The sequence below is a fragment of the Myotis davidii genome, unplaced genomic scaffold (assembly GCF_000327345.1).
Source record: "Myotis davidii unplaced genomic scaffold, ASM32734v1 scaffold428, whole genome shotgun sequence".
Classification (NCBI taxonomy): domain Eukaryota; kingdom Metazoa; phylum Chordata; class Mammalia; order Chiroptera; family Vespertilionidae; genus Myotis; species Myotis davidii.
Genome location: NW_006299834.1, coordinates 1,766,968 through 1,778,501, shown reverse-complemented (window position 1 = coordinate 1,778,501; position 11,534 = coordinate 1,766,968). Strand labels below are relative to the sequence as shown.

The window sequence follows — 11,534 nt, the reverse complement described above, 5'->3', positions numbered from 1 at the left end:
TGGCTGCACAGTAGGACCATTTCCATCCATCACGAGTGTCTCCTCCTCATCTCCACAGTCTCACCTGGAAGACAGAGCAGACAGTGGGTGTGGGAACCTCCACGGGGCCCAGCAGCCACAGGCCCGATGACGGAGCTGCTGACCTGGGAGACACCCAAGACCAGGGGTGGAGCCACCGGTGGCTCTGGGCCGGGACACCCCTGAAGTCAGCAATGACCCTCGGCTGTGGAGACTAGGCTGAGGGCCCCTCACGGAGTGCCCGCCTGCCCAGGGCACGGAAGAAACAGACCAGGAGAGAACTCCCGACCTCCAGGTGGGGGCTGCCCTCCAGGTGACCCTTGCTTGGGAGTGTTTCACCTGGGGCCTGCGGCTCAGCACCCAGTGGCAGGCTGGTCCTCACAGAGGTGGCCCAGCCCCTGACTCACAGCGCCGGCCAGCCAGCTCTGCATGAGAGAGAGAGCCCTGCCCCTGGGGGCCGCCCAGCTCCCCACATCCTGCTGCTGGCCCTTCCTCTTCCAGCCCAGCTCCAGGCTCAGGAGGGCCCCGATGACCCTCGAGGGGTATGTAGGGTTGCTCCCCCCCCTTACCCCCCCGCCCCCGGGTGCAAAGGTCCTAGAGACACAGTCCAGAGAGACTGGCCCAGAAGCCAGCGTGGCGCAGCCTCGCAGCACAGCACCCTAGGGGGCAGGCTCATCGCTCCGCCTCCCACAAGCGAAACCCAGGCGTCACAGCCCTTAGTTTCCATAAAACTTACTAATATGCTGAACATACAGCTGGCTGTGTGCACCAGCTAAGATGTTCTATTTAAAGCACGCACATCCCTGCTCTGGCAGAGAGATTCCCAGCAGAGCACACGTAGCAGGAAGGCACTGCCGACAGCAGGGCGCTGTCCCCATGTAAACCCTGGACTCCGGCCCCGAGGACACAGGCAGTGCGGAGCCACCGGCCGCTCTCAGGGTGTCTATGGTGACAGTGTGACTTCCCCAGAGGTCGTGCCAGCCAGAAAGACTCCTCTGGCCACACTGGGCTTTCCGGAGGCTGGGGCTGCCGCCGAGGGGAGAGGAACCAAAGGTCCTTCATAAATGCGATGACAAGGGTGCTACTGGGGACCTCCCAATGACCAGAGAGGCAAGTCTTGCAGGGGATGCAGGATCGGGGGTGTGAAACGAACAGATGCCATGCACACCCTGCGATGCTCTGCTTGCGGTGGGGCACGGGGCAGGGTCTGCCCCCAGCGCTCGGCAGGCAGGCTGTGCCTCCACCCGGTCTTGCCCTCACTCCAGCCTCCCCAACAGGGCTGTTCCCCAGGCTTCAAGGTGAGACTGGCCCAAGTACACGTACCCCGAATGGAACGGACCCTAACTTCTCAGTTCTAAAACACTCATCGGATAGGGAGCACAGGAAGAAAATTCTTGAAGCACCTACTATGTGCCAGGCACTCTGCCAGTGGCTTTACAGATGCTATTTCAAGGTAACACAGAGGCCTGACCCTGCAACCGGGTGAGGCTGAGAGGTCACACACGTGGCCAAAGCCACACAGGGGCTGCGGGTATAATTGCTGTGGGAACGGTGCTGCCTAACTGCACGGCCTACAGAGCCGGGAGCAGATGCCCGGCAGCTGCAGCCCGCACGGAAGGTCTGCCATGTTCTCTCTAAAAAGGCACCTCGATGTCTGGCAGACTTCTGCTTGGGCCAAGCCTTCGCCCACCCCTCGGCCCGCCCTCAGCCTCAGCTCTGTGGCCCAAGGCTGTCCTGTGCCCTGCACCCAGCCTGGCTGGGCACCCTCCTCTCACACAGACCTGCAGGCCCAGCCGTGCGGGGGAGAGATCTCATTCTGAATCTGTACCAACAGGGGGTAAAGTCAGGTGAGTGAACACCTTCTCTGGGGGGCACGCCTCCTTTAACCACGACGCCCTCACATGCCCGCTCCAGGCACACAGACCGGTCCCCTCCTCACGGCAGGACTAGTGGAGATGAGTGATGCTGATGGCTGCAGGGAGGGAGGAGGCGGAGACAGAGGAGGGAGGCCCCGTGGGAGCCGGCCAATGAGGTTGGAGGCAGAGCCCTCCGGGCCAGGAACTAACAGGAAGCGCAGCCTCTGCAGCCTCGGAGGGGCGGGTGGAGGGGGTGGGATTCTAGGTGTGACGAGGCCTCCGCAGTGAGAAGGGCAGAACGGGAGGGCTTGGGCTAAGGCGCGCGGCTCCTGCGGGCGGGTCTGTGCGGGAAGCAGTGTGCGGGGGTGGACAGGCGGCTCTCCTCTGGAAACGGAATCCCAGGACTCGCTGGGCCGGCCCAGAGAAGCGGACTCGAGGTCGGGATCCTTGCTCACACGCGGGCTGTGTGACATGCCAACCACAGAGGCTGCGTGTGCAGGGGCCACCCCCTCGCACCCAGGACAAAGCAGTGGCGATGGAGTTCCTGCTTCCCAACCACCGGATGGGGCCTGGCTGGGGGTCGGAGGGGCCTTCCTTGTTTACTACATGACAAGATGGAAGATAGGGACAGGGGCCTTGCTGCCAGAGCCCTGCCCACCAGCTGCCCGGCGCGCACCACACATTAAGAAATGGGCAGGAGGTGGCCACCGGACGGCTGCCCAAGGATGCTTCCTCTCTGGCATGGCTGGCCTGGCAAGGGACAAGTGGCAGGTCACACACATGCTGTGGGGAGTGGTGGAGGACTAGGACTTGCACCCCCAGACCCAGGATTTTGATGGACGGGGTAGTGCAGGCAGAGCCCCAACTGCAGCCTTGGCCCCGCCCATGCCGAGGCCTCGCCCCACGCAGGCTGTGCTGGGCACATTTTATTTCTTAACGGAATTCTCCAAAGGTGGTCTCTTTATGGAAGAAACTGAAGCAGCAGGCAGCGGACCTACATGCACACCCACTGACCCTCTGCCTGGCCGATAGCCAGCGCGGACGCCAGATGAACGCGCCTCAGGGCGGGGCTCCTGCACAATCCGCACAGGGTGACAGCGGGTGCCCGGGCCTGGAGGAGGGTGACTGCTGACCTCAGACACCAGGACAGGGTCCTGCCTTGTGGGGACAGTAGATGCAGATAAACGTCTTAGGTGGACAGGACAGGACAGGACGCAGTATGTCCATCCTTTCCCTCGGAGAGGCCATTTCACCTCCACAGACTGGAAAGGGCCGCGCTGAGGGGCCGCTGGTTTCGTTTGTGCAGACAGGCACAGTGGCACCAACCTCAGGGGAGAACCAGGCTCCTGCCCTGATCCCCCTGCCCCTCCGGTGGGGTGGGCTGTCAGCTGGCAGGGCCAGGAGTAGATGGAGCGGAAAGACATGGTGAACAAAACAACTCCCAAGAAGAGGCCAGCACCCCGACTTCCCCTTTTTCTTACACACGAAGTGGGATCCCACGGCTAAAACCATCGGCCCAAACGGCAAATGCACCAGTCTCCCAGGGCACCCCCAGGAATGGCCACCGTGGCCCCAAGCGAAGGCAGCGCTGCCTGCCTGGCTGGAGGGGAGCACAGGATGTGGCGGGGGACACGAAGGGCTGACAGAAACTCCCGGAAGAGCCGAGGGCTGCCCAGCGGGAAAGGACGGCGGCCAGTGGCCGCTACTGACGACGACCATGGGTCCACTCGCTCGACAGCTTCCTGTCCTGTCCCCGCCCCGGGGCAGGAGCCCGCCACACTCCGCACTGAAGTCCGTTTCCCCAGGTCACTGTTAGGTGGTCCAGACGAAGGCAGAGCCGCTGTAGGCAGCGAAGGGACCACCCCAAGGGGCCAGCCCAGCACCCCTGCTCGGGTCTCAGACCCCGGAGTAAAGACAGGGCCCCCCCTTTCGGGAGAGGAGTCCCGCTAGGAACACCTCAGACAACGGCCTCACCCCCGTCCTGCCTGGCGAGTGCCCCAGTGATGTTCTGGCTTCCTTTCTTCTCTTTCCCGTCTGTTCCTCCCGCCCCGGGGACATGCCGCTTCCAGGACCGCGAGCCTGGGTGATCTGCTCGCAGACTCGGCCGCCAGCCCTGACCACAGCCCGCAGACACGCTCACAGAGCACAACCCAACCTCCTGAGATTTCCAGGGTAAAGCTACATCAATGCTGAAGTCTACTAAATCTTTGAGGGGATTTTCCTTCCCTCTGTAAAAATCAATCCTTCATAGTACCAGGAAAAAGACTTCAAATAACAAAACTTGGGGAATTTTTTGTTTTCCAAAGGAAAACCACCGCAAGCTTCACAGATAATGACATCTGGCTAGAAGCCTTGCTGAGCCAGGAGCGAGGGCCTCGCCCCACCCGAGGCTGTCCTGCCCCACCCGAGGCTGACCTGCCCCACCCGAGGCTGTCTTGCCAGGCTGCTGCCTCTGCCCCCGGAGCACACGCCAGGCCTGATTTCAGAACAGTCACTCCAACGCCTAAGCAGCACACGGCAAACACTTTCTCCACCTGGTGCTGGCAGTTCCCGATCACCGATCACCGATCACGTGCTGCAGCCTGGCCGAGGAGCAGGGCAGAGGCCGCCACCCACCGGGAGTGGCAGGGGCGGCGCCCGACTCACCTGTGCTTGCTGTACTTTCCATTCCCACGACACATGCCCCCCTCACCCCCGCTCCGACTGCTCTGTGCTGAGGCTGCCTTTCGCTGTCTTGTTCTGCAAGGCGGGGAGAGGGCATGGGAGGGGAGGCTGGTGCGGGCGAAGCCGAGGACACAGGCAGGAGGGACAGGGAGGAGCGTGGGGTCAGGGTGGCGGAGGGAGGAAAGGAACAGCACATGGAAAGGAAAGAAAAAGTCGAGTCAGTATTGAGTGACGACCAGGAGCACTCAGACAGGGTGTTCAGAGGCAAAACGTGCCCATTAAAAAAAGGAAGTTTAAAAAACAAAAACATGCAGATTAAGTAAAACTAGATTACTGTAGATCCTACGGTCCATCTCTGGAAATAATTCCAAAGAGAAGCCTCAGTGGGCACCTTCAGGAGCGCTCTGAGGGCGGACCTGTCAAGGGTAACCTCTTTCTAGTACTTTCTGGCCCTCTTTGGACACTGAAGGCCGGTGACCACCAGGGGTCAGTGTGAGCTCGGCCAGAGGAGAGCAGCAGGCGCTGCAGAAGCTGCAAGGTGGTGTGTCCCCCTTCAGGCTGCCTGGCTCCTCCTGTCCTCGCCTCCTCTCCACACACACACACACACACACACACACACACACACGTGCACGCGCGCGCCCTCTCAGACACAGACCAGCGTCCTGTCTTCCATCTTGTCCTAAAAGAGGGGAGATACCTCTTTTTAAAAAAAAAAAAAAAAAAAAAAAAAAAAAAATTTTTTTATTATTATTTTTAAACCCCACCGAGGATACTTTTTCCATTGAATTTTAGACAGTGGAAGGGAGAGGGAGAGACAGAGAAACACCGATGTAAGAGACAGACATCGACTGGTTGCCTCCCGCGTGCCCCAGCAGGGCCAGGAGCCTGCAACCGAGGTATGTGGCCTCGACTGGAATTGAACCCGGGACCCTTCAGCTGCAGGCCAACGCTCTGTCCAGTGAGCCACACCAGCCAGGGCCCAGAGACACCTCTTGAGCCAAGTGGGAAACAGGGAGCAGCAGCAACTGCCAACTGCGGACGCCGGTTGCTTCTGCTGAAGTAAAACCTGGGAAATGCTGAGTGTCCCCCAAATCCCGGAGGCAGCTGTTTCCCTGGCTGGGAAAACGCCTTTGCTTATGTATCAAGGCCTACAACAACCTCACCTCACACGACCTGTGAACTGGGGCTCCATTAAACTAACGTGGGAATCAGTAGTTTCATTGAGTTTGATTTTCTAATTTCTTGTAACAAACAAGATTCTCTCCAACACACTTCTCCACACGGCGCCGACCCCACACCGCAGGTCCGCCAGGGCCAGGCGCAGGCAGGCTGCGTCCTGCCACGTCTGCAGGCATTTCAGGAGGAGCCCCCACCACCCTGCCAGGAGCGGGCACTGGGGGCTGGGACTCACCTTGTGCTTGGGGCACCTCACCGAGAAGTTCTCCTCATGTAGCAAACAATCTGCAAGACAGAAGGGACAGTCAACTAGGGCTGGCGAGTAGCACAGGTGACTGACAGGCCGGACTGACAGGGCTGGACGTGGCGATAAGAGGTCCCCGCGCTATGATTCCCAAGAGGAAAACATTAGAGACACCCCAAGTAAATATGGTGCCTCAACATGAAGTATCACTTAAAAATTAACATGTCGAAATAGTTAACGGTATATGAGAAATACTCATGATGTAAAATCACTTGAAAAACCAGGATATATAAATGTGTGAGTACAATCCTAATTGTATCAAAATATTTATATACATTACAAAAGGACAAAGGAAATCTACTGAATTATAACAGTGGTACTTCTATGGTTAGTAAAATTATAAGTGATTTAATTTTTTCCGTAATTCCATCATGTTACATTGTTTTAATCATCAGAAACAATCGCTAATAAATGTTGTTTTTAACCCTCCCGATTCTAGGCGAAGCCCGCCCGCAGGCCCAGCCATGGCTCCGGGAGGAAACACTGTGTCTCCAGCACCGTTTCCCCGGCCGAGCCTCCCGTCAGAGACAGGAGGGAGGCCAGGCCCGAGAGCCGCTGCCCCTTCACCCCACGGCCCACGGAGACGGGGAAGCCCCCACACGAGCTGCCTAACCCACGCTAAACGCTTCAGAGGCGAGAAACCCCGTGAGGGATATTAATCCTCGGAGGAAAATGATTCATTCCAACTTCTAACACGGAGACAGCATCCTCGATGACAGCCTGCAGGTGAGTAGAGCTCTCCGCGCCAGGGCAGTGCGAGGCGTGGGCGAGGAAATCTCATTAATGAGTCCACGCTGCACACCGAGCTCCCAGAGACCGACAGCCAGGTCACTGGTGCAAGATGTGGTGGCAGAATGCTAATAAATATTGATCGCACAGTCTCAGATTGCTCCCAGGCACCGTGGCGGGAGGCAGCCACGGTACTTAGCCTTCTTAAATTTACAATTTAACTCAGGCTTAAACGGAGGTCCAGATTAGCAGCCTGAGTACCCACAGTTTGCAAGTAAAAGGTAAAAAAGCAAGGAAACATATCAATGAAAAAATTTGAGGTCCTCTTATTCTACACAAATAAAAAAGGCCCTTTCATAATTTGACTTAGGCCTACTGCCCTCTGAGTCCTGGTGTGTCTATGAGGCAAACCCCGGGGCCAGAGCTCAGAAAGTCTGCGCCCCTCCCCCGCAAGCATGGCGCAAGGCAGTAAATGGAGTGCGTTCATTCAGAACCCACAGTACATGGCGTGGCCAGGCTCCCGCTGCGCTTCCGAGCAGCAAGGGGCAGACTGGCACTCAGAGGCTCTCTCCTTCCCTGGGCGCTGGCCAAGGAGACACAGCCGAGCCCACGTGGGGCGGCCACCTGAGGCCGCGGCGGCTCTCAGAGAGGATGAGGTGCCTCAGTTCCCCTTGCAGCCGTGAACAGCTGGCACGGACCATTAGTAAAATACGGCTAGAGTTAGGAAACATGTTCCCTTTAAGTTAAAAAGTAGAAAAGAAATAAAACAATAGAAGTACACACTAAGCAGCTTGGAGCCAACACCAGGGATCTGTGGAAACAGAAGTGTCCTAAACACATCTGTCGGAGACAGCGTCCGCCTCTGGCAAGGCCTCCCAAGCAGGAAGCCAACGGACAGATGCTCTGTCTGTTCTCATACCCGCCGGCCATCAGGAAGGGCAAGATCCTGCTGGAGAGCTGACACCCGGAAGGGCACGGGGGCCTGTCCCTGCTCAAGGAAGAGCCAAGGGCAGTAAAGTTCTTCTGAGGTCTCTGAGAGGCGCCTGGCCCTGCGGCTGGCCAACCGGTCTCTCAGTTTGTTTCCTTGAGGCCCCTGGCAAAGTCCCACACTGACGGGGCGGAGGGCCTGTCAGCACTTCCAGGGAAGCAGAGAGGCTCGCTGAGCATCACTCGGGCTGGAAGACTCACAAGGTTGTCTGGTCAACCAGCTGGCTTCCAGACACGCAAATCTCAACGGCCCAGAAGGGTGAGCTCACTCTCTCCTGGAGCTTAGATGCAGGGCGGACTGTGGCGCTCCTCCTACCAGCATGTGGATACCCACACGCACGTGGACAGAACCCAGGCTGAGGATGGGGGGGCTCAAGGAGCGAGGTCTAATGAATACGCTCTGATCTGCCAGGCCCCACCCGGTCTCCAGCTCATGTACAACTGACCTCCGAGGCACAGTTAGCACTTTATCTTGACAGAATCCAGGCTGGGCCCGCCAGCCTACACTGCCTCAGTGAGGGGAACAGGCAGGAGCCAGGGAGGGACCAGACACGAGTCATTCTAATGACCCACCCAGGGCTGAACCCTGCCTGCAAGATCCGAGTCTGCAACAGAGAGCCGTGACAGGCGGCTGCAGAGAGTGAACTGTGAGGGTGGGAGGGTGAGAGGAGTCCCTCCAGGCAAGATTCTCTGTGCACAGCAGAATCGCTCCTGAGCCAGCACAGCGCTTTTCCTTTGGTCTTAATTGTTGTGGCTCAGTGCATTACTAGCACTCATGTTCTCATTACTGCATTTCCCACCTGGAGCCAAATCTGGTGCCTGTGACATAACAAACCACACCAAACAGCTAACCATGATGTCACAAACGTGCATGCGTGTGGGAGCTGCAGGAGCCACAGAGCTGTTTCTACGGAGATGTCCCCAGTAATCAAAGTTTCCCCGAGACACCAGCAGCTCTGAAAGGGTTGGGAGGTGGGCAGCAAGGCAGAGGTGAAAATGGCCAATGTTTCCTCACTCCATGAGACATGGGACTTACTTTCATTATAATTGGCAAGAAGGTCAATTGGTGACTGCCTTTCTGGGATGCAAAGGTCCTTCATACACAAGAGAATTCCTGCAGACCCAGAGGGACAAACACAAGTACCTGCCTCCCAGGGCGGCACAGGCCTCTGGGTCACTGTGACTCGAGTCATCAAAAGACCCAGAAATGCCCAAGACACAGTGACCTTGTGAAGCTGCCGCAGCCTCCGTCACCCCGTCAGCCACGCCTCCACCCTCTCCCTGCCAAATCCTCACCAGACCCGCCTCTGAGAGACACAGCTGCTCCCATGGAAGCCACGTTCCCCTCAGAACCTAGGAAGACTCGAGAGGTAACAGGCACCACGCCGCCTGCTGCACTGCTCGTCTCTCCATTTTCTCTCCCTCCCTGACCTGCAAGCACTGGCTGAGGGCCAGCTGGGTGAAGGTGAAGGTGACGGTCTCATGCTCACAAAGTAACCGGTGAAAACACCCACTGAGGAGACGCGGGTTTAGAGGAGAAAGATCCCCCAGTTCTGATGCTGATCAGAACTCAAGCCTTCCGCGTTCATCACTGGACGGCACTTCTTGGACAAAAGGTTTTTCTTCCTTCAGTCATCACACGGCCAACACTGCTCCCATCTCAGCGGACCTGGAACCCTTTCATGGTAAACACTCCACAACTAGGAACACAGGGAGCTTCCTTAGCTGCCCAAGAACATCTAAAACAGCCCCCAGCTGCCACACTAGTTAGTGGGTCAGAGACGACACAAGGACGTCAGCTTGGCCACTTGTATCCAACATTACACTAGAAGTGCTAGGCAGGGCAATCAGGCAAGAAAAGGAAGGCATCTGATTAGAAAGGAAGAATTAAACTTGTTGCAGATGATATGTAACTAAAAACTTTAAATCAATGAGCTGAGCAAAGATGCAGGATATAAGATCAATATAACAAAATCAGCTGTATTTCTATATACTCACAATGAAAAATCTGAAATTTAAAAGTCCAATTACAGTACCACCAAAAACTTAAAAAATACTTAAGAATAAATTTAACCTAAGAATGAAAAACATACCCCGAAAACTACAACACATCATTAGAAGAAATTAAAAACTGAAATAAATGGAAAGACATCCATGGATGGGTTGGAAGACAGACTATTGTTACGATGGAAATACTCCCTTATTGATCTGCAGGTTAATGCAAGTCCTATAAAAGTTTCAATGGCTATTTTTTACAGAAATCTACAAGCTGATCTTAACATTCATATGGAACAGCAAAGGACCCAGAATAGCCAAAACAATCTTAAATAAAAGGAACAAAGTCAGAGGGCTCACACTTCCCACTTTCAAAATGTATTACGAAGCTACAGTGATCAAGACGGGGTGTACTGGAGGAGTCCAGAAATAAGCACATATTTGTATGATCAACTGGCGTTCTTTGTTTCTTTTAAAATATATTTGTATTGATTTCAGAGACAAAGGGAGAGGGAGAGAGAGAGAGAAACATCATTGACCTGCTGCCTCCTGCATGCCCCACACTGGGGAAATCAAGCCCACAACCCAGGCATGTGCCCCGATCGGGAATGGAACTGTGACTTCCTGGCTCATAGTCCGACACTCAACAACTGAGCCATGCCAGCCAGGCCGGTCAGTTGGTTTGCCACCAAGGTGCCAGGATCGCTGAATGAGGAAAGATTAGTCTCTTCTACAAGACGCTGGGGTAACGAATCCACATGCAAAAAGCTGAGCTGGACTCTGCTTCATCCACGGATACATGAACTCGAGCCGGGTCAAGGACCCGTGTAAGGGCTGAACTTATCAAACCTGCAGGACAAGACATAGGCATACACCTTTGATTCTGGATTACGCAATGGTTTCTTAGATGTGAGAAAAAGCAACAAGTAACAAAAGAAAAAATAGATAAATTGGACTTCACCAAAGATGCTTAACATCATTAGTCACCAGGGAAATGCAAATCAAAATCACAATGAGCTACAGCTTCAAATTCACTGGGATGGCCATAAGAAGAAGACAAACAAACCCTGGTCAGGGTGGCTCAGTTGGGCATTGTCACCGGTTCAATTCCTGATCAGAGCACATGCCTGAGTTTTGGGCTTGATCCTCAGTAGGGGGCATGCAGGAGGCAGCAGGTTGATGTTTCTCTCTCTCTCTCTCTCTCTCTCTCTCTCTCTCTCTCTCAAAATCAGTAAACTATTCTTAAAAAAATATAACAAGTGTTGATGAGGACATGGAGAAACTAGAACCCTCACATACTGCTGGAGGGAATGTAAAATGGTGCAGCCATTTTGAAAAACAGTCTGGCAGGTCTTCAAAAGGTTAAACATAGAGCTACTATTTATCCAGTAATTCCACTCCAGGTTTACGCCCCAGAGAACAAAACATTAAGTCTGCATGGAGACCTGTATGTGAATGTTCACAGCAGCAGCATTTGTAATAATAAAAAGGTGGAAACAACCTAAATGTGCATCAAATGATTAATGGTAAGTAAATAAAAAGATACCTCCTTATAATAAAATATTATTTGGCAATAAAAATGAAGTACTGATACATGCTACAACATGGGTGAACCTGAAAAACATTATACTAAATAAAAGAAGCCAGGCACAAAGACCACATATCTGTCTGATCCCACTGATATGAAATGGCCAGAACAGGTGCGTCCATGGAGACAGAAAGCAGATCAGTCGTTGCTCAGGGCGGGAGTTGTTGGCTAAAGGATGCAGGGCTGCTTTTTGAGGTGACGAATGTACTAAAACTGA

General features: G+C 54.8%; 1 protein-coding gene across 1 annotated transcript in view; it reads right to left on the bottom strand.

Annotated features, from left to right (window-relative positions):
• The window catches only part of TCF20 (transcription factor 20 (AR1)), a 93,033-nt gene continuing 81,499 nt past the window's right edge, over positions 1-11,534 (bottom strand). The window contains 2 exon segments of the mRNA XM_015571911.1: positions 1-64; positions 5,950-5,999. Coding sequence (XP_015427397.1) covers positions 47-64; positions 5,950-5,999 — 68 coding nt within the window. The 3' untranslated portion in view covers positions 1-46.